We start from the raw sequence: 23,599 nt of genomic DNA, 5'->3' as shown, positions 1-23,599 counted from the left end.
GACCACGAGCATCAACAGTTACAAACTGCCTCCCTCTCTGTGCTCTAAAGATGGAGGATAGCATGGAAGACATGCCATGTGGAATTTGATCGTATTTATGTTGGCTATTATTTCTTTATAATCCAAAGAAATGAAAGTAATGAAAACACTAAAAGCTAAAAACTAGATCCATAAGTAGTACACAATATGAAACAAAAATATATATATCTCAAAGGTTGCTCATATTTAATTTTACAATCTTTTCACCACCTCTGCCTCTGTGTCACCAGTTTCCACAAACAAATGTTTGTGAACAAAGTTCTGCGCTACCAGTTTTCTCATCAAGTTTGTTTTTATAGTCCCCACGTTTTGTATCCAAAGTGCCATAAGTATCTTTCAGGCAGCATTTTGTGACAACACTGCCTGAAAGATAGGTTTTGAACATTTAATGCTTGAAACAGTTTAGCTAACACTGTATCTCATTCTCTTTTAAAACATGTAAACTCATCGTTTTGTGTTTCCAGCCTGATTCTGCTACATCGACAAACAGGGCTTTGCATATAAAATCAGCAGTCTGATGATTTGCATGTAGGCTACAGTGTGGACTGGGATGCTGGCAAATTCCTGGCATGAGTAAGTGTTTCATGCCCCAGCGGATGGAGACAGGGATTCATGCAATTCCAATGATGGTTTGTGTGTTTTTAGGAGGTAAAACCTTGTTGTGGCAATTCATTAATAAAAGGATAGGAAAGACATTTGAAGACCTTGTAAATCTCCCCTTATTTGCATATGATACTGTAAAAAGAGGTTAAATCCTTGCACATTAATATTATTGCTTTATGGCCTTTTTCTGTAACGAGCACCTGAGTTGCTGGCCTCAGTGCTTCATCGAACAGCTCTTTTTTTAATTCAAGGATTTTATTTTCAGACTAGAGGAATGATCACAATGTTATCATTAGTCTGACAAAAGCCAGATTTCTGCTTAATTGCCATAAAAAACATGACTGTATTTGAATTATGTAATGTCTTTTGTCATTTAATTACTTTTTATTTATTTGATTTCTTATTTGTTCCTTATTTGAAAAGTACAATTAAAATTACCGTAGTTTGGGCAGCAGACCTTGAGCCAGCAGACACAGGAGAGCACTGTGAGGTTGGTCAGACTGCACAGGCCAAACAAAACACCGCAGAAGGCATAGAGAGTGCAGGTTGTCATGTTGAACAGCCACCTGAATGAAGACAGAAACAGAAGAGAAGATTTGTTACCCTCTGACACCTTCATATTAAAGTGTCTGTAAAATCTTTTAGTTGAATTTTACAATGCATATCCAGATGAGCAGACGGGTAATCCATTTTCTGGCCTTCCCTTGGGTCTTGTGAGCAGTAATGCACTTTGACCTAGCACTGAAACATATGACAACTTGCATCCCAACATCCTCAGGGGATCAGAGCAGGGAAGGTCACAGAATAAAGCGCAAGACATATGAGTGAAAGAGCTCATCGAGCTGACATGTATTGTGACATTTTAACCGTTTTAAACCACAGAGTATCTGTTATCCTTTTTTTTAAGTCTGTGTATGTCGGTATAATAAAGTGAAATGTTTTGTTCATTCTAGACTGTACAAAGATGTCACAAAGTGAAAATGAGACATCTAATTAAAAAGATTGGGATGGGGATAATAAAAGGTTTGTAAGTGGCACTAAACAGGAAAAAGATGGAGAAACATGGTGTAACAAATTAGGTGAATTGGCAAATGAACTATTAGAAATATGAAAGTAATATTAAAGAAAAAAAAAGAATATGCAAGCACTTTTTCAATCCTCCATGTAGTCATTATCCTAGGCTTTAACATCTTATCTCACAACATGCTGGATGAAGCCACAGATGCTAAACTATTAATAATTGCAAGAATTAATGTTCTGTACCAAGAACAAGATATTTATTTCAAGAGTAAAAATATGTAATGCATATGTGCAGAAATCACCAATATGTTGAGACCACTGTGCTGAGAGATGAAACTGCTTATCTTTCTTTAAAGTGGCAAGTGCTCTTCTGTCCGAGCTAAAGCAAGCATGCTTTTGTTGTTTGTAGAGTGGGTGTTAAATTTAAACTCGAAATATGTTGACATAGTTGAAAGGTCTTTAATCTACAATGACATGATGCAATGTGTCTACTTTTACATATTAAGCCTGGAGCTATGTGCACATCAACATTTCAGCATTGGTGTAAAACCAATGGTTTTCTTCCTAAATTTCATCAGGGTTTTATTTGACAAATTTAAGCTTTCCAGAAAACATCCTTTAAATGCTTTTTTCTCAACAAAGCCTTTGGTATGTCATGATTAAAAGGTGTATTTGTTAGGTTAATGGTACAGAATAATATGGAGATGATAACAGAAAAATGCAAATGATTTAAATGTAACATAGTTAAATGTTTTCTAATTATTTTTTTGTAAACATGTTTACAGTTTAACACCACAGAACGTCTGCTGTGTCAGGTCCAGAGGTTCTCTGCAGTATAAATGGACTCATGTTTGCTTCCAAACGTGAGATCCTCAGTATGAGACTCAATTTAACTACTGTAAATAATCCTGTGTGCTTTTCTGATAGAGTGCATAGCGTGATGCAAAAAGTATGTTGTATGAATTTAGTTGGACGTATCTGCAGTTTTGTGGAGTGGGTGGAAAGCAACATGCAGGCCAGCAGAAGAGTGCATGAAGATCTGTTATCAGCAGCCTGCACACACACCCACACACACTAAAAGGCAGTGCAAACTCTCACACAGTATTCTCCGCAGAATTACCTGCTTTCGGAGCTCGATGGACAAACTTTGAAATAAGTCTGCACTGAATCTTACATACATCTACGCTCACAGCCCCCTCTGGAGCATTCACACCGCATGGGCTGCTGTTAAAATGGTTTTAATATTTTCAAGTGGATGTGAATGATGGAAATAGGGACCCAGTGATCCCTTACTAAAAGAATCCAGGACTGAAATAAATGTTTGAACTAGGGATGTTACAATCCAATTTTCTTCTGTTCTTCAACTGCTTAAGGAAAAAGTGAAAATTAAAGTTGAAAAAAACATGTTTAAAAAAACCTTAAAAACCTAGCTTAAATTGAGAGCAGAATGTCTAAAAGGGGGATCTTGAAAAATGGAAGATTAAACACTGGAGTGTGTTAATATATTTCAGTGTGTTTAAATTACAGTGCAGAAAAAAACCTGTTACAAAGACTTAGCTCAGTCTTTTAACTTCTTCCAACCGAGAAATGCTAAATGGTTTAAAAAGGCCTCCTAAAATACATTTGTAATCAATATTCCTTCTTTACATCTTGGCTCTTCCCGTTAAGGATGTGCAGGAGAGATACAAAGAAGGATGCACCTACCTATCCTTGTCTATCCTCCTGTCTCCTCATAGCCTTAAAGTGCATTCAGTGTATTAAAAGATCATCCATCATGGCAGAGAAGATGTCTAGCTCACAAGAGGACACAAGGAAGCCTAAGTTAGCATCATGAAAGCTCCTATAAGTCTTGTTGTCTCATTATATTTTCCCTCACAAACAGGCTTCAAACAGATAAGTGGATGGAACAAGAGAGATTCTTAATGTGAATCTCATGGGTTACTCACATGTGAGCATAAGCCGAAGGGACTGCCAGTGGGAACAGAGTTATTGTCATGCCCAGGTCACTGATAGCCAAGTTGACTACAAAGAACTCTGCTGGCTTCAAGGAGGACTTCTTTCTATAGGCCACAAACAGCAGGATCCCATTCCCCAGCACTGACAGCACACCTGGGAAGCCAAAAAGTACCACATGTAAGAACTCTTCAACTAGAGTTCACATTCATTTATTTAAAAGGTGCTAACAAATTCACTTACCAAAAATGGTGTAGAGAGTTCCCATGAGGAAGTCATTGCTTTTTGATATTTTGGACACAAACAGAAATGTTTCGGAGGCATTTCCCATCTGGAGCAAAAAGAGGAAATAAGAGAAAAATAAAAATAAAAGTAGAAAAAATCATTAACTATGTTTATGAATTCAGGCAATTTCAAAAACAAGTCATAAGGGGAAAATAACATGAAAAATAAGAAATAAAATATCAAAACAGGGAAAAAACATCAAAACAGTGCAGTCTCATATTTACTGTCTCAAATGAAAGAAAACTAGATCCATACAAAATGTTCAGATAGTTCACATCCATGCTGTAGAATAGATGAATTTATTGTGAAATGTATATATATTAAATCCAGAAAAAGTATTAAACTAAACACTATTTCACATGTTCACTGTTAGATGACAAAACAACCTGCACCCACATGTGTCCATCTCCTCCTGTTTTAACAACATGGAACCTCACTGTCTCACCAGACAAATGAAGTGGTTGCTGAAATTCACTGCCATCCTTCTCCTCAAAATCTGTCTCATCTTGGAAACCAGGGAGTGATTTGCATACACAGCATGACCTACTGCCAATACAGTATGCACTGTGGCCAAGACAAGTTGCCGAGGCAATCTGTCTCATGGAATTTATGGGTTGGGATAACATGAAAATATATTCATAGACTTTCTATTTACTCAATGACTTTACCTGTATTTACATATTAAAGGAAAAGACACAAGTCAAATCACCTGGGGTTAAGCTGCTTCTGGATGAATCCAAATTACCACACACACTGTAGCTAATCTTCAAAGAGGACCGGAGGTGGGAAATTCTTTTATGTTATTTTATGTGTGGACCCTCCATTAAAATTCCATGTGTCTTTTTTAATGTGGCAATGCGTTGCTTCAATCTGAATCATGTTGGTATTTTGGATCTGGTGATCTAGGTTATAAAGGCTAGAAATATAGGGGGTACTGGGTGGGCTGTTGGTTTTTTGGAGGTTATACATAGTGACCTTATAGCTTGGTGGAGTTTTGTGATTACTGAGTACTTCTAGTTAATATGTAACTTGTTTTTTTTTTGTTTGTTTGTTTATATATATATATATATATATATATATATATATATATATATATATCAGAATTTATAAAATCCCAACACAGTTGTTTGAATGCATTGTTAAACAATGTCCTGAAAAGTACATTGTTACTGGCTTGTGGTTGTATGGTACAATGTGTACTGCCTCGTCACATTTTATGTGCTCTCTGATGCGCAGAGGGCTTGAGGTCTGATGACTGTGGAGAGAACAGCTGGACTATGATGGTGTTTTATGAAGCCCCAAAGGAAGTTCAAGATGTCACACCAGCAGATGAGAAGACTACACAGATAACTTGCTCATGTGTATGAAGAATTCACTTAATTTATATAAAAATCCATGAAGTACAAATGTATAAATATTTTGGTCATAAAACTGTCAGCATTATGATGAATGCCAACATTAGGTGGAAGACTAATGTGACTACAATGATTTTTATTTATACATTTTATTTATATTGCATTTATATATATATATATATATATATATATATATATATATATATATATATATATATATATATATATATATACTTTGGCTTGAAAACTGCAATACAGAGCCAAAACCAAATCCTTAATCCTAGACACAACTTACTTTAATCTTAGATATGATGCTACCCTCCTTGTGTAAACTGCACAGCAACAAAAAAGTTATTTTACTTGTCTTTCCGTCTGGTCTTTTTGCCCCTGAAGCAATATTTCTGAGGGTTTTGTAACAGTTCTGCTCTAGTCTGTTGGCTCCATATCAGGGAAAACAGTTGTTAAACTTTCCTGTTTCCATCTCCAAAGGGAGGCAGAGGAGAGGTGATTCCTCCTGGGTGAAGCTGCAGCTAGCTTCAGGGTGAACTTCTGTCACTTTACCCAGCAGTGGTGAATCAGACACGGGATTCTGCTGGACCTAAAAAAGCTGTGTGGCGTTTATTGCCAAAGCTGGTAGCGAAACATTGACCTATAAACAGACAATTTCTCACAGCTAACTTTCTCTGCTCCGACGTCCACCTCCTACAAAACTGAATTTTGTAGATATATTAATATACAATGTCAGTAAATGGATTTGTGGATTAATAACATGCACTGTTCTTTGGAATTAATCCAGTATAAACTGAAGCAACAACATAGCTGTGTCAAGAGAAATGGATGTACTATTAAGTTTTGCCCTTATTTTACTTAAAGTGGCTTGTCTAGTGATAAAAAAAATGCCTGTGACAAACAATGAACATTAACTGAGACCACTCTGGCTCACATAAAGATGGAAACCTGTTTGCACTTTCTTACTTTACTTGCTGCTTTCTGTTAACAGGGAGCATGAATCATCCAGAAATTGACATTAGCCACAGGAAAGTTGCGGATTTAGCAATCAACACAGAGCCATGCATTAAAAAGTAGGACAACTACACAAAACTGCATTTTTGCTGAACGGATTCTGATAAGCCAGTCGTTATTTTCTTCATCCATCCACACCTCACCTCACAATAATTCAACTGTCTGTTGGAATTGCTGATTATAAATACTTAAGTTTTTTTAAAAAATAAAACCAATATTAATCTCTGATTTAACTTCCACACAACCTTGTTGCCCTTTCAGTGTGTCTGCAGCTGCACGAGGTAATCAGATTTGAATGACAACATGATACATGTTTTCTTTTTTCCTGCCTGATTCTGAAGGTACATTTCAAACTAAAGTAGTAAAACTGAGGTAGTCTGGGGTAAATGACTGATCAAACTAATTAATGTTGGTGCACTCGACCTTTAGATTTTATTTTATGTGCACTTCAGTGTTTGGACTGGGGTGTGGATGAGAGACGAGCTGAATTTCAACCAGGGTTTTATTTGCCTTAATAAATAAATATTCAATATATTTATTATGGACTAACAGCAAGTCTTCCCTAAATATTTACAAGTGATTAAAATCCATACTTCTTAGCCTAACAGAAGGGAGTACACAGTGTCCTTGGAAGTATTAAAATTGCAACCACATGGTTCTTGGATTTCTTTTATAGTATCCATACAGATCAAGATGAGGCCAATCACACACAGAGCCAAACACGTTCTATTACACTGACGTGCATTTTTCTTTGAAATCTGTCAGAATAGCTCTGACGTCATGTAAATATAGATATTAAAATCCTCATGAGAAGACATCTGTAGTTTATGGAGCCAAATGGCTCATATGCTCACTGGCTAATTTGGATCCTTTTTATTCAAGAGCCTGGTTCATATGTCCTCACTTAGCTCATATTTAGAGCCAAACCTTGCAATAATCATGATTCTACTTCAGTCAAAATTAGCCTCAGTTTTTTCAAGATACAAAAACTTTCCTTCTTTATAAAAAGCCTAGATTTATCAGTAGTTTTAAAACTATTTACCTTTCTTGACTCACCAAAGCTATTACTGTCTGGTTTCCACACATCAAAGCACAGAGTTGCATTTTTAGTCAGTGATGCTACTGTCTCCCTTATGAATAAAATTTGCTTGTGAAGAAATCTTTATTGCATCCAAAAACACGTTTGATCTGTAAATCCATAAAATACTCTTTAATCAAATACTATGTATAGGCCCAAATAAAGCCACATTTTCACAGAGAGAACCCAGACTGTTGCTGTTGAAGAGAAAAAGTCAAATCATCCTAATTATCATCAGAAAAATGATGACACAGGATTTGTTTCTGGTCTGTATTGAGTATCTATTGAGTATAGAGTTAAAGTTAAAGTGAGTAGAGAGTTAAAAGATGTCTTCCAACAAATATAACTACTATGCAGTCAACCTTCATGTCTAACCTTGACTTTTGGAGATTTTCTTTTCTCGTTCTGCTCCATCACCACCTCAGTAGCTGAACCCTACATATCATAGCACTTTAAGCTTTATCACAAATGACAAATTTCCAAACTGAAGTTTCCAAACCACCTCACATCTCTTCCTGTCTTGTAAATCTATAGTGACGAGGGTGCTTGATCATCACAAATATTGGCAGAGCTACATCCAGATACTGTCATGCACCTTCACACTGTCTTCAATATTGAGACCTTATTCTCTGTGAGTTCAAAGTTAATTTAATTTGTCTTTTTATTCTTGTAGGTCTGTTGTTTCTACCTGTTAGTGAACGTTTCCAAGATTCCAGTCACATTAAGGAAGACTAAATTAAATACATATGGACGTTAAGGCATTATTGAAACTATGTGTTTGTGAGTTTAACTCAGAGAGGGGTTTAGGTGCTTTATATTTGATGAAACATCCATCCATTCATTTTCTACCGCTTATTCGAGGTTGGCTCATTGGGACAGCGTCGGGGAAACCAAGAATTCCCTTTCCCCAGCTACTCCTTCCAGCTCGATTAGAGGGATTCTGAGGAATTTCCAGGCCAAGATATAGTTCTATCAGTGTTTCATAGGTCTCCCCTGGGACCTTCTCCAGGTGCAACATGCCTGGAACAGCCAACCTGGGAGGCATCAAGGAGGCATCCCAACCAGATGCCAGAACCACCTTATCTGGCTTCTCTCGATACAGAGGTGCATTAACTTTACTCTGTTCCCTTCCTGGATGACCAAGCTTCTTAATCTCTTTGGGAGAATGGACACGCTTTGGAGGAAACTCACCATGATCTTGTTTTTCAGTCACTATTTACAACTCATGACCATAGGTGAGAAAAGAAAAGTAGATTGATAGGTAATCGACATTGCATCAATCTTCCTGTTGATCTGGAGTGGACACCCTTTTCTGACTTAGTACCATGACTATGGTATAATGATGCAGCTAGACTCATCAACCAACAATATTAATCTTTGTGTTGCACTGGAGGAAATTATGCTGGATATGAACTTAATAACTGATCTTGGATAAACTTTATTCAATCACTTGTTACCAACTTAAGCAAATCATTTGTATTTGGTTCAACTAGTCTCTTTTTTCAGCGTGGTGTCATTCCGTAAATTCTGTGAACATACTGTGGAAGTACATAATTTTCCATTTTCGATTAACAGAAGTGTTTGTACAGTTAACATAAAATGCCATGTACTGGTAATTTTCTGCCAGGGCATTATTAGTTTTTTCACAGACATTTGTCTTGATGTGTGTCAGCTGTTATAAATTATCACACATTGAAAAAACATGAGGCAACAACAAATGCCAATGAAAACATTACACTTAAAAATGTGTTAATGTTTGTTGATGGACAGCTGATGTGTCGCAAAATGACACAATCCATGAGACTCATGAATGCAGTGAGCACTTAAAGGCAATGCCGGTTGTCCCTCAACATCAGCTGAAGTCTGGGCCTTTTTGGTATATTGGCTCATTTTTTTTCTTTTTTTTTTAGTTAGGGATGAATTATTCTGAAGAAAATATAGGTCACTGATACTGCCAGATTTTGCATTCTCTTCTCCATCTGATGTATAGATAGATTTTAATGAAATCTTTCTATAATTTGTACAGATTTGTTACTGATAAAATCATTAGGTTAAATCATATATACTGAGCTTTATCTATCACATGTCAGTCTTTCTACCATCTATTGCCACCAATCCCTAGCAATACTGATGCTGTTGTACCACAGCTGATTAGAGTGTTTTACATTGTTTACTACGGGATAAAAATGGCTTTCAGCAGTTCCAGGTGTAAATAATCATAATCCTTTCATTTTGTATCACAAACATATCAAAATTCACAAAATGACAAAAACTGTGAAGCTGAAAATGAAAAGGTGCTAAAAATGACCCCCTTGGTGGTTTTAGTGTTAAAGAAGTATGATACACAGTATTTAAACATAGGACTTACAAAAAAAAAAAAAAAAAATACATATATATATGCACTGTCTCTAGCACTACATGACAACACCTGGGTCCAACTGGACTCACAGCAGTCTGACTATCACTTAATTATGACGTCCTATCCTGTTTGAATTCTTGCTTGTGTTGTTCTTGCTCTCAGATGTAAGTTGCTTAGCATAAAAGTGTCTGCTAACTGACTGTAGAATAGAATAGAATACAACATATGTACTTGTAGACTACATCTCTATAGTCCAGAAATGGCAAAAATCTTGCAGCAGCAAATTTTTTTTTTTTTTTTTTTTTTTCTTTTACCCAGAACATGTCATTTCTAAATGTCTTTTATATAGCTTGGTATTTTGTGTGTTTTACAGATTTGAGGATGCTGAATCCAAATATTCTTACTAAAAGGGTACTCGTAGCTGCATCTAACTAATATATCTTGTGTGTGCTATTCCTCACACACTGGTGCTGCTGTAATGTGACTTTCCCAACTGCATGTTTTTTTTTCTTTTTCAGAAAAAGATGATTTTTGTCTGAAATTAAAGCCTGGCCTAACTTTTAGTTTCTTGATCAGATTTATTAGTTGACTACCAATTTATGCAAGTGTATCTGGTGCACATGAGGCAAAGCTGGAATAACAGTCAGAGAGCATGTAGTCAGAGAGGCACTTTCAATGTAAGTTAGGCAAGAAGTGAGACAAGAACCCATGCTCATCCCGATTAGTTTAAAAGGGGGAGAAGTGCCATAAAGAGTGAGTGAAAGTCATAAAAGGACTGTCAGTCTGTTGCTGAATTGTGGAATTGAGGCTAATCATTGCAGAGGACATCAGTGACAACTTAAGCCTTACTGTCATATGAACGGAGGCTCCAGTCTGCACACAATCAGGCCAGACACACACATCCAGTGCAAAAAAAAAGAGTCGGGGAAGAATTGTCAAGGAGAGTGAAGGAGATGGAGACTGATGCAAAAGAGTCAGAGACTGGAACAAATAAGTGAAGACAAGTGAAGGATGGAGAAATGGTGAAATCCCATAACTGAAAGTGTCAGAAGCATAGGGTTGAAAGCCGAATGATGGAGATTATTTATGGGAAAATGGGACAATTTACTTGTATTGAAAACATCCAGTCACACACACAGGACTGAATATCCTTGTGGAATGCAAAGTGATTCTGAAAACCAGTTACAACAAAAAGAGAATTTTCCACTGGATATAGTTTGGGAAACAAATCTCAGATCACCTGAGTCTGAATTTATTTACAGGTCTCTGATTGGATTGTGTTAGAGTTTAGCATCATGCCCACAATTGTTAACTAACAAAAATAGTTGTAGCTGCATGAGCCATAAGCTGTATCTGTCACACCAGCCTTTCCTAAGAAGCATTAGCCTATCATGAATCTCACTTCACAGCAAGATGTTTTTTTTCCCCCATTGCCAACATGTTTTGTTCTTTATTGAGATGAAACAGCGAGAAAGACACAGATTACACAATTCACATCTCTATGCTTTCCCTTCTTCCACGGCACTGAACAATACTGTCTGAAAAGTCAGGTCCTGATTAAGAAATGTATTCATGGCACTCCAGCAACAGGCAGAAGTCAAGCCTCCACACAATACTTTTATGCATATATATATATATATATATATATATATATTGTATATAGTGTGCATTATACAGGATTGGCAAGCAGTAGTTTCCAATTTTGTGCAGTGGAGTATAACAGGGTTTTAATAGTGCCCAGCAGGTTTCATGACCTAATCTATGTGCTATTGGTGTGAGAAAATCTTCTGCTTCTTGTGGCTTCAACCACTGAATCAATAAAGCCAGCCCACCTGGATCTCTATATTTTGACTGAAACAACCTGGCAGACCTCCTGATAGAAGCTTTGTGTTAAATTTCTCTTAGTAAAAATGTAAATTTGCTGTTTTTTTTTTCTTTTGTTTATATCTGTTGGGTATATTTATATGAAACTAACGTCTTGTCTTTCTTTTTTTCATCTTTGAGAACCAGGTTTGACCCTGATATTACACTGTACAAGCTCTGAAGGGCCAAAATCATCTCCAGTTTCCAGTTGCTGTGGAGACAGGTCCTACAGTGTGTAGGACCACTAAGCCATGGCAGCAATTTTCAGGTGATGCTGGGCTATCTCTGACAGAGAAAAGGAAAAGACTGAGTAAACTTGTTAGGAGGACTAGCTCTGTGCTTGAGTGGATGTAAAGAGGATATGGGTAAGACTAAAATCTATGATGGATAACATCTGTCATCCCTTGTGTGATACTGTGGGGGCCCTCAGCCACTCTTTCAGAAGCAGAAAACTTTACCCGCAGTTCAAGAAGGAATTATACAGTAGGTGATGCTGTTTCTTTTTCTTTCGGTCTTTATTGTGTAGAATTTTTCTCAATCCATCCATCTGTTCATCAAGATGGTACAATGAACAATCTTTAGTGCAGTAACAGATGATTTTGTATCTTTCTCACTATTACTGGGTTGTAGCTGAGTATATAGTGTATCACATGTGGTGCCATAACCATGTGGACACTATACATACAAATGTGTCAAAAAGAGGGCCCATTTTGCACTGAACTTTTGAACTTATTTTTCCTAAATCTAACTTGCCTGCTATATGGAACAACATTTGTTTTTAAAGTGTGGACCTAAATGTGTAAAATGAGATATTCTTCCTCTTCATTTTTTCTCCCTCTATAAAGCAATAACCCATGCAACTCGAGCTGCTGTGCTGCATCCCATGTGATCTTCTATCTATCATTCATTTCAAAAACTTATCATGCACACTTGTTTACTTTTATACATTAGTTTGATTCTTCACAATCTCTATCCGCAGTGTAAAGTTGGTATATTGTAGAAGCCATGAATTTAGCAGATGAATGAAACATTTCTATGTATAGTGATTAAAAAACTTGAAAAGAAGTGGAGTCAGAACACTGTTAAATATCATTTAACCTCAAAGATGAGAAAAGAATTTATTCATCTTTATTCTCTCACTATCATTTCCTGAACAAAATGTTCATCTCTAACTTATCAGTGGCTGGGCAGCTCTTTTTATACAAAGGGGGCAACACGTAGAGTGTAAAATTAAAGAGATTCAAGTGAAATTCAAATGAAATACCTGTATAAAAATGGTTCACTACTGACCACACATCTTACACTACATCAGGGCTATTCAATTTGGTCCTACGAGGGCCGCAACCCAGCAGGTTTTCCATGTAGCCCTGCTTCAACACACCTGACTCAAATTAAATGGATCTAACAACCAATCAAGTTCTGAACAATGACTAATTAATTTGAGTCAGGTGTGTTGAAGCAGGGATACATGGAAAACCTGCTGGATTGCGGCCCTCGTAGGACCGAATTGAATAGCCCTGCACTACATTGTCCTAAAGGTTTTAATTAAAACAAAGGAATTATATCTCATTTCAAGTGATCTGTTAACTATGTTGCTTTATGCTGACCCATTATGTTTACATTTCTAAATTCTGTTACAATTAATTTACATGCACGTTAGCTCTCCAGTGCTGTGCCATCAGGAGTGTAGTGGTCACTGGATTAATGACAAAACCAGATTTTGCACATATGTTCAGTGACATGTGCTCTGTTTTAGTAAGTCTGAAGTGCAGTGTCACTGATTTCTGTGAAGCCTTCTAACACGTCTACCATAACATATTATTTGTGTAATCTGTATGTTTTTGCTGTCTATAACTGATTCTGTGATGGATTTAATCCATCACAGAGAGACAGTGCTGAGTCAAAAATGATCCGAAGACAGTCTCTGGAACCAAGTAGTGTGCAGCCTCCATGGAAATATGAATAAAGGCAATGTTTCTCTTTTTCTAATGTTGGGGTCACTCCAGGAAGTGGAGAAAACAACATCAAACTAATTTTCTCTGCAGTTAAACACAGTTTTGGATCATTTTTAACCCCAAGACAACAAGAGGGTAAAGAATACTGCTGTGTTCAATAAGGCCATTTCAGAGGTCCCAAGGCTACTTCTAAACTCATTAAAAAGTAATAAATACTAAACGTGGTCTGAATACCAGAAATTTGAATAAAATCAGTTCAAAATTAGCATTGCAAGCAATGATAGATGTTGGATTTTGATTATGTTAAGCAGCAGCATATTTTACTAACTTGTAAAAAAAAGCATGTGCTGGTAGATTGAACCACTGATCTTACTTTAAAGCCACTCTTTTATTTAACAGGAGGTGATGTTAGATAGGCTTGACTTGTAAATATGTTACCTTTCCTTACTCAGAAATCACAAAAGACTCAGGTCGTGTTTGTGGTTTTATTTTACGTTTTTCCAAGTATCTTTCAGTTGGTACATCCAAGCTTCTCCTGGGTTTCACAACAGTTCTCAGTTAACACTTACTGTAGCAATGTTTTTTTTTTTTGTCAGAAACATAACTTAGTAATGGTCAAAAAACCTTTTTTCTCTGTACCTCAGCACACATGTCGATCCATGCACCAAAATCAAAATATAGCTCTTCCATGTGTCACAAAGAGCATACATAGTGCCTACTTCAGGTGATATAGGACATTTGACAACTAAGTGAAAATCAGAAATGGTGTAGCACAATGAATACCAAAGTACAAGAAAAATAACAAAAAATACACTGTAACTTACAGTAAACATCTCAACTATCCTTACCACAATTTTGGCTCCTACAGGGGCCGAGTCAGACTTTTGTCTTTTGGGTCCTTAATGTAGTAAAGAAATATTTACTTTTTCAAACAATATTATTCAATTGTGCCAAGTTAAGAAAACATAATGTTGCTGCCACTTTGGCATGGAGATTCTGTCAGTGTTTAAATGCTTTATCTGACTTTAATTGATGGCCAAGTTGTGTCCAAAAAAATTGTAGTGTGTCCTCTATATCCACCAAATCATTTCCAAGACCCACTAAAAGGTATTGGGTCTTTCTAGGAGAAAGGAGCTCCCCAACAACACAAATACAGCTACAAAACAGACCTGTGGTCCAGCAATTCTCTGGAAACAGACTTTAGGATGCATTCACACCAACATAGTCTGATAGACTTGGTCAGATTGGATACTCGGTTCACTTGGGGGATGCAATAATCTTCCTGTCCGAGTTTGTGTCCATGCTGTGCTACTCAAACGAATCAGACCTTTTTAAATGACATGTTCCACTCCCCGCCAGAGGCAACGCTACATCAAGAATTAATGAAGAAGACCAGACACACAATGAAGAAAATTTGTTTATCTATTGGTTAATACAGAACAACTTCTGTTTCTACCACATAACTGCAAAATACGGAGCTGCATCAGATTGTAACGGTCTTGAGTTGACCATATATCAATCAGAACCTTTACAGAGTTCTTCCATGTTCAGCCTTGAGTCATCTCTCTAATCCAGCACTGCCTATCGCACCACACAAGCTTATTGTTGTGTTTGCCCACAATGCCATGCGCTGAACTCACAATGCACTTTGCTTTGTAGTATTTTTCCTGTATTTGGTCCACTTGAAGCAGACAGACCCTCGTTTGTAGACGTCTCAAAGTTCACTTCTTTGATCCAAGTCAGAGTTTGCTTGGCAATCACAATTCCTAAACAAAGCTAACTTTCCAAGCAAACAAACTAGGAGTAAAAAAAAAAAAGACTGGTGTGAATGCACCTTTAGATACAGCCATAGGACTTTAGATTTTGTGCTCTTTTCAGGGAGGGGTGAGGACTTAGGTGGTTCTTAATCGTGATGTCAACAAATAAATTTAAATACACTACCAGTATTGCTATGCAGCTTCAGTTTGCCTTTCAAGTTGTGAAAGGAATTGAGGTCCTGCCCTACATAAAGGTCACTGAGTACTTCCATGCCTTTCATAGCGCATTCCTACCAATAAAAATGGGATTTGCTGATGTGTAGGTGGGGATTATAGCACATACGAGAGGTTGTGTTAAAGGGTCAAAGCTTAGAATCTTTGCAGTCTTCCTTTAAACTACTCCAGGGGATACAGGCAGCCAAAGGGAGAGCAGGGCAGGAGTGAATTCTTCATCAAACTGCAGAGGTGCCTGTTCTGCAGGGAGAAACAGCACAGAATAGAATAGAATAGTTCATCACCAGACCCACCCATTTCATGTCATGGATTTCCTCAAAATAATTTGTGATTAAACTTCTATTAACTTTATGTACAAAAGCTCCATTTTAAAAAAAGGCAATGGAAGTTTGGCCTATAGAGCTACCTGTGATAATTCAATTCAGTCTTTTTAAGACTCACCAATTGGTCATTTTACATTAACATTAAAGATTTACTGAACATGTAATAAGCCCTTCAGATTTTGGTGCTGAACATTTTACTATCAAACTAAGATTTTGCTACCAAAATAATAACAAAGAAGCATAACAGAATGTACCTGCACCCTGTTTTTAAGTTCTTGCAATTAAATAAATATTCAGTGAAACATTAAATTAACTTTTTTCAGTAAGATTAAAGAACAAAAACCATGCTTCACATGTGCTAACCATCATATTCCTCAGCCTTTTATATTGCCTCCTCTCATCAGATTCCCCTCCCTAAGCCTTTTTGTCTTCAATAAATGATCGTACTTCTTATAATCATAGGGGCAGCTTTGTTAGTAACAAAGGTTTATACTGTATTTACACGTTGTTTGGTCAGGCAAAAAAAATGATTTTACAGATCATGGTTGATATAATTTTGGCTAAGATAAAAGTTTTTGGTGTATTTTGATTTTCAGGGGTGATTTAAAAACTCTTCCATGGGAGTCTGTCTATATTAAATATATTTTCAAAAATCATGTTAAGTATGTGATACTCATCACTGGCACTTCAGAGCTATCATTTTGTCACTGGCTTTTATCCCTGTGTCTGATCTGTTTTTGTGTGTGTGTGTGTGTGTGTGCGTGTGTGTGTCTTCCTGGCGTATGTCTGATTCTTTTGAATATTGATCAAAGTTACATTGTGATGCCAGTATCTATCTTTCTAGCTCAATAATAAATCCTCTGCATGAGGTTTCTGATAGAATAATGAGTGCTTGTGTTACATCATTGTAATATTATACCAGCTATAATTTGAAATGATGAATTCCAGTTTTTGAGGCCATTATAAAGAAGAAACAAAAAGAACAGAATAAATAAATCAGTAAAATGCACACACTGCAAAGGAACTGCATGACAGCAAATTACCCAGTGCTGGACTACTAGGTCAGTTAGACTTGCTAGAAATGGGTTCAAATCTTGCTACAGGGACCTAAACATTGCATGAAACAAGATTCAGCCTTTTCACTATGCCTGAAGGACAAATGCACTGAAAAAGAGAACACAAACCATTAGTGGGGACGCATCTTCAAGCTGAGCAGAGTCTGGAGCCAATTATGACAAATAAGCATGATTATGTAAACAGGACATGAGTGATTATCTTTTTTTCCCAGATATCACAGATGAGAGGGGTTACAAAAAAGATAAGGACCTTTCACCCCTATTTTTTGCAATCTCTTTATTTTTCTTCCCCAGAATTGTATCTCTTACCATCTTGAACAAGAGAAGCCACTCTTGATGGCTTCTTTTCAATAGGTATACCCTCTGTTGGAAGTCCTTCAAGATTCAAAAGATGACCTCAGCTCCCAAAAGAACCACATGAAAAACTCAGCAGGGAGTCAGAAATTCAAAATGTGAGTGTAAAGGATGTCATTACTCACAGGGAGTATCACAGTCTGTGCCAGTTTCTCACTTTCAGTGGTGCCAATAAGTGTCAGTGCTTGTATTTTCAGGACTGGCTGCATTTCAGGCTGATGTACATCATTTCTGATGGGGTTGCTTCATCAACAACATGCCATTCTCTTGATGAAAATTGAGCTTAAGCTTCCTCAAAGTAGCTTGAATGTGTTTTCCCTTCTTAAATTTCTTGTGTGACATACTGCTGTATGGCTCTAGGTGTGCAAAGGAATGAAAGGAGGGAGAGTGGAAATAGTTTAAGGTTTACTCAATCTCTCTTCATCCCTTACCACCAGCTCATGTCTTCAGCTTTCATCCTTGTTCTTTTTAAAGGCTTTAATTAATCTAGCCTTCATTTTAATGTGTCTTTCCTTACAAGCTTCAGTTTTTTTCTGTTTATCAGCAACGTAATATATATATATATATATATGTATATATATATATATATATATATACCATCAAGGCATTCTTTGAATAATTGCCCCAGCACACAGCCACGTGAAAGAATGATTGATGTTTTTACTCAGCAAATGTTATTCACACATCTTTTCTCTACCAAGCCACAAAATCCAAAGCTTTCATTGGGAGTGGGGTGTTACACCCCCCCACCCCCATACACACACAATACAGAGGGGCCCAAACTGAGGTTAAATAAAGACTATATATATATATATATATATATATATTCTTTCATTCATTATCTGTACCACTTAGTCCATTACGGGTTGCGGGAAGCTGGAGCCTATCCCAGCATTTATCAGGTGAGAGGCAGGGTATACCCTGGACAGGTCACCAATCTATCGCAGGGCCAACACAGATAGTGACAAACAACCATTCACACACACACCCACTCCTAGGGAGAATTTTTTTTTTTTTTTTTTTTTTTTTAACTTGTCCTGTCCAGCATCATAGCAAGCAAAATGATAGTCTGGTTGCTGTATCGTGCTGAACAAATTTGCTCTGCCAAGGGGAGGCCTATGGGTAAGGCTCCTCTTAATAATGTGATTAATTTATTTATTTATTTACTTTGAATCACGGAATCTATGTAATCTTGCTGGACCTGACCGGAGGGGACAGAAAAAGATGGAAAATAGCAAAAAGAGCAAAAGGGAAAGAAGAAAGGAGACAAAAAGATCACAGACAGAAGGAAACAACCCTTCAATCCACACCATCACCAGACAACAAACTGTTACACCTGTACATGAACACACCAGAAAATTTCCTACAAATTTTACAAAAGCAGAAACACACACACAGAAAAAAAAAAAACAGGGCTGCCAGTCATTAAGAGTTTTTAAATAATAACCAAATCAAAAAGACATAACAGCGACCAGATACTAACTCACAGGAAAAATACAAAAAAAAAAAAAAAAAAAAATTAATAATTAGCGCTTAGTATTAAAAACCCACTAGACAACTCAGTGACTGTGTCAGCATGCAGAGCATGAGAAACAAGGAGTGATCAGTGATAAAGAGTGGTGAGTGAGATCATGCAAATGCAACCTCGCCTTCACGGAGGCCAGAGACAGACCAGGGCCTGGACCGGGCCCTCAGCAGCAGACCCGGAGCACCAACCCAAGCCACCCCACCACAAAGACGACTCCAGCCTCACCCGAAGGGCGGCAGAGGAGAGCCCCAGCAAGAGCCCCCCACGGTCCCGGGGCACAGGCCCCAGTGGGCCAAGATCAGCAGCCGCCGGCCCCGCCAGGGACCGGCCACCCAGGGCAGCCCAAGCGAAGGGCCCAGGGCCCCAGGAGCCCAGAGGCGGCCGCCTCACCCCCCAAAGGCAGAGGGCCCGCAACATGCCTAGGAGGACCAGGCCCCCCCAGACAGCCACCCGGCGTAGGCCAGCACACACCCCGATGTTCCAGCCGCACACCCCAGGAACCAGGGTGCTATCGGCCCCCTCCCCCCACTCCCCACCTACTTCAATCTGCACCCCATATAACCCCACACTCACACCCTCCCTTGTGCCGCACCCACAATCACTCACCACCACACAGTCACGCCACACACAACCCACCCACCATGCCCCGTGGGGGACACCCCAGGCGGACCAGTGGACAGCGAGCCCCAAGCACCCCCCCTTGACCCAACCCCCACAGAGCCAGCAGCCCACCAGCACAGCCACCCCGGGACCCGGCCACGAGGCGACTCCAACCGCTGGCCCCCACGGCCTCCGACGGGGCCAGACCCAGAGCCACCCCCACCGCAGTAACTGTACTGCTCTGGTCTGTTTCCTCCACTATCGGCGAAAAATTTCTTAAACTTCCTGCTTTGCCTCCAAATCGAGGTCGGTAGGCTGAGGTGTGGTGATTACTCTTTGGTGAAGCTAAAGCTACCTTCAGGCTGAAAGCTACCTTCAGCCTGAAGGTAGCTTCATCTATTAATGTACTTTATTAAGTACATTAATATGTACTTAGAGAAGATCTTAGATCCAAACTTATGCTATGGACAAACACATCCCACCCTGTTCCTGGCAAGAGACAAGTACATGTGCATGGGTATTGCTTTGAATGTGAGCAAATGAGGCTGCCAAACAAGGCTGTTTACAGATGTAGAGACAGTCAAGGGGTGTAGCCTGCATCAATCGGATAGTAAAAGATAAGAAAAACATACGCACATCTGATTCTTTTTTTAAAAATTCCTTCACAATATAACCACAGAGAGACCCTTGTAGATGATGTCTTCAAGACTCTTTAAAGTCTGGGGATGGTGGAGGTGAACTCCCCAACTCTGAATGGGTCAAAAGACAACTATAGTGAAGCACAGTTGTGCCTTTATGTAAAGTTCTTTGATGATGAATGCCTTTAGGTGGATTTACTTAGGCTAATTTCTTAGGAATGACACGTTGCTGATGGAATAATAATTCATAAAACATTTGCCATTCTTTGAGGGTAAAAAGTTAAATTTGGAATAAGATTAAGATACTGGTGATAAAACAGGGCACACATGATGCACTTTTCTGCTGGGTTTGATGCTTAGGGCTCCACAACTGGGCTCTCTTTATTGGTTTACCCACCAAAGCCTTTTGTTCAGGAAATTAAATGGGTAAGTTATGAAAAACCTGAGCTCAGTCATAGCACTTGATAATATATAGTATATGTTCTGTTATTGCTTCATCTCAGTTTAGCCTTAATTAACACTTCCATATGAGATCTGATTACTGGGCTCAATACCAGCTGCTCTAAATAAGTCTTGCTTGGTTCAAGTGTTTTCTTTCAGGTAAAGCACAGAGCTTTGCCAATCAGTCAATTTGACCTTCATCTGTAAAACATTTGCAAAAAAGTGTAGCAAATCACTTTAATCTCTGTTCAATAGAAACCAACACATTATAGCACAGAAACATGACTAGTGAAACTTGGCAATGTTCTTCACCTAGCCTCAAAAACAAAATTGTCTCTACACTTTCCTTGTCAGATCTCTGTTGCACTTGGTACCACAGAACAAAACATTTTACTACAAAAACTAGAACATGTCAATTAGATTAGAGGAATTGCCCTATGATGGTGAAAGAGAAATCCATCCATTCATCCATTTTCTGCCGCTTATCGGGAGTCGGGTCGCGGGGGCAGCTGCCTAAGCAGGGAAACCCAGACTTCCCTCTCCCCGGCCACATTCACCAGCTCATCCAGAGTGATTCCGAGGCGTTCCCAGGCCAGCTGAGAGATGTAGTCCGTCCAGCGTCCAGAAGAGAGCACTCCACCCTTTTCCGGTTGAGGACCATGGTCTCGGACTTGGAGGTGCTGATTCTCATCCCAGCCGCTTCACACTCGGCTGTGAATCGCTCCAGTGAGAGCTGAAGATCATGGCCCGACGAAGCCAACAGAACCACATCATCCGCAAAGAGCAGAGACCCAATCCTGAGGCCACCGAAACCGATCCCTTCAACACCTCGGCTGCACCTAGAAATTCTGTCCATAAAAGTTATGAACAGACTCTGTGACAAAGGGCAGCCTTAGCGGAGTCCAACCCGCACTGGAAACAATTCTGATTTAATGCCGGCGATGTGGACCAAGCTCTAACACCGGTCGTACAGGGACAGGACAGCTCGTACAAGTGGGTCCGGCACTCTATACTCCCTGAGTACCCCCCCACAAGAGTCCCCAGGGGACACTGCAAATATCTTCTCCAAGTCCACAAAGCACATGTAGATTGGCTGGGCAAACTCCCATGCCCCTCAAAGACCCTGAAGAGGGTGTAGAGCTGGTCCACTGTTCCACGACCGGGACGAAAACCACACTGCTCCTCCTCAATCCGAGGTTCGACTATCCGACGGACCCTCCTCTCCAGCACCCCTGGGGAGGCTGAGGAGTGTGATCCCCCTGTAGTTGGAGCACACCCTCCAGTCCCCCTTTTTGAAGACGGGGACCACCACCCCAGTCTGCCAGTCCAGGGGAACTGTCCCCGATGTCCACGCGATGCTGCAGAGGCGTGACAGCCAAGACAGCCCTACAGCATCCACAGCCTTAAGGAACTCTGGGTGGACCTCATCCACCCCCGGGGCCTTGCCACCGAGGAGCTTTTTGACCACCTCAGCGACCTCAGCCCCAGAGATAGGAGAGCCAGCACCAGCTACCCCAGACTCCGCTTCCTCATCAGAAGATGTGTTGGTGGGATTGAGAAGGTCTTCGAAATATTCCCTCCACCGCCTCACAACGTCCTGAGTCGAGGTCAGCAGCCCCCCATCCCCACTGTACACAGTGTTGACAGAGCACTGCTTTCCCCTCCTGAGCCGCCGGATGGTGGACCAGAATCTCCTCGAAGCCGTCCGGAAGTCATTCTCCATGGCCTCTCCAAACTCCTCCCATGCCCAAGTTTTTGCCTTAGCGACCACCGAACCTGCGCTCCACTTAGCCCGCTGATACCCATCAGCTGCCTCTGGAGATCCACAGACAAAAAAACCCGATAGCACTTCTTCTTCAGCTCGACGTTATCCCTTACTGCCGGTGTCCACCAACGAGTTTGGGAGTTACCGTCACGACAGGCATAAACGACCTTACGGCCACAGCTGCTGCTGGCCGCCTCGACAATAGAGGCACGGAACACAGCCCATTCGGACTCAATGTCCCCCGCCTCGCCCGGGACAGGATTGAAGCACTGCCGGAGAAGGGAGTTGAAACTCTTTCTGACAGGGGACTCTGCCAGACGTTCCCTGCAGACCCTCACAACATGCTTGGGTCTGCCAGGCCTGACCGGCCTCCTCCCCCACCATCTGAGCCAACTCACCACCAGGTGGTGATCAGTTGACAGCTCTGCCCCTCTCTCCACCCGAGTGTCCAGAACATGCGGCCGCAAGTCCGACGACACGACTACAAAGTTGATCATCGAACTGCGGCCTAGAGTGTCCTGGTGCCAAGTGCACATATGAACATTCTTTTGCCTGAACAAGGTGTTCGTTATGGAGAATCCATGACGAGCACAGAAGTCCAGCAACAAAACCCCACTTGGATTCAGATCAGGGAGGCTGTTCCTCCCATTCACGCCCCTCGTGGGCAATGACAGGTCTTGCTGTCATTGCCCACATGAGCATTGAAATCCCCCAGCAGAACGAGGAAGTCCCCGGAAGGAGTGCTCTCAAACACCCCCTCCAAGGACTCCAAAAAGGGTGGATACTCTGAACTGCTATTTGGTGCATAAGCACAAACAACAGTCAGGACCTGTCCCCCCACCAAAGGCGGAGGGAGGCTACCCTTTTGTCCACCAGGGTAAACCCCAACGTACAAGCGCCAAGTCGGGGGGCAATGAGCATGCCCACACCTGCTCGGCGCCTCTCACCGGGAGCAACTCCAGAATGGAAGAGGGTCCAGCCCCTCTCAAAAACAGTGGTTCCAGAGCCCTAGCCGTGCATCGAGGTGAGTCCAACTATATCTAGCGGAATCGTTCAACCTCGCGCACCAGCTCAGGTTCCTTCCCCGCCAGAGAGGTGACATTCCACGTCCCTAGAGCTAGCTTTTGCAGCCGAGGATCAGACCGCCAGGGTCCCCACCTCTGGTAGCCACCCAGCTCACACTGCACCCGACCCCTATGGCCCCTCCTGCAGGTGGTGAGCCCACGGAAGTGAAAGAGAAATGGTTTACCTAAATATTTGCCAAAGTTTAAAAGTCTTTTATGCCAACAAGTCTGACACACAAAATAATTCAGGATTCCTTAAGATTCTGTGCTTCAGTGAAGACTTTAC

General features: G+C 40.1%; 1 protein-coding gene across 1 annotated transcript in view; it reads right to left on the bottom strand.

Moving 5' to 3' along the window:
• Positions 1-23,599, bottom strand: part of opn7b (opsin 7, group member b) — an 86,926-nt gene that overhangs the window by 13,138 nt on the left and 50,189 nt on the right. The window contains exons 2-4 of the mRNA XM_042004007.1: positions 3,859-3,946; positions 3,609-3,771; positions 1,081-1,208 (exon numbers count right to left, since the gene is read on the bottom strand). Of these exons, the coding sequence (XP_041859941.1) occupies positions 1,081-1,208; positions 3,609-3,771; positions 3,859-3,946 (379 nt within the window). The remainder of the gene's footprint in view (positions 1-1,080; positions 1,209-3,608; positions 3,772-3,858; positions 3,947-23,599) is intronic.

Source organism: Melanotaenia boesemani, chromosome 13 (genome assembly GCF_017639745.1).
Source record: "Melanotaenia boesemani isolate fMelBoe1 chromosome 13, fMelBoe1.pri, whole genome shotgun sequence".
Lineage (NCBI taxonomy): Eukaryota > Metazoa > Chordata > Actinopteri > Atheriniformes > Melanotaeniidae > Melanotaenia > Melanotaenia boesemani.
This window is presented reverse-complemented; position numbering and strand designations above follow the sequence as displayed.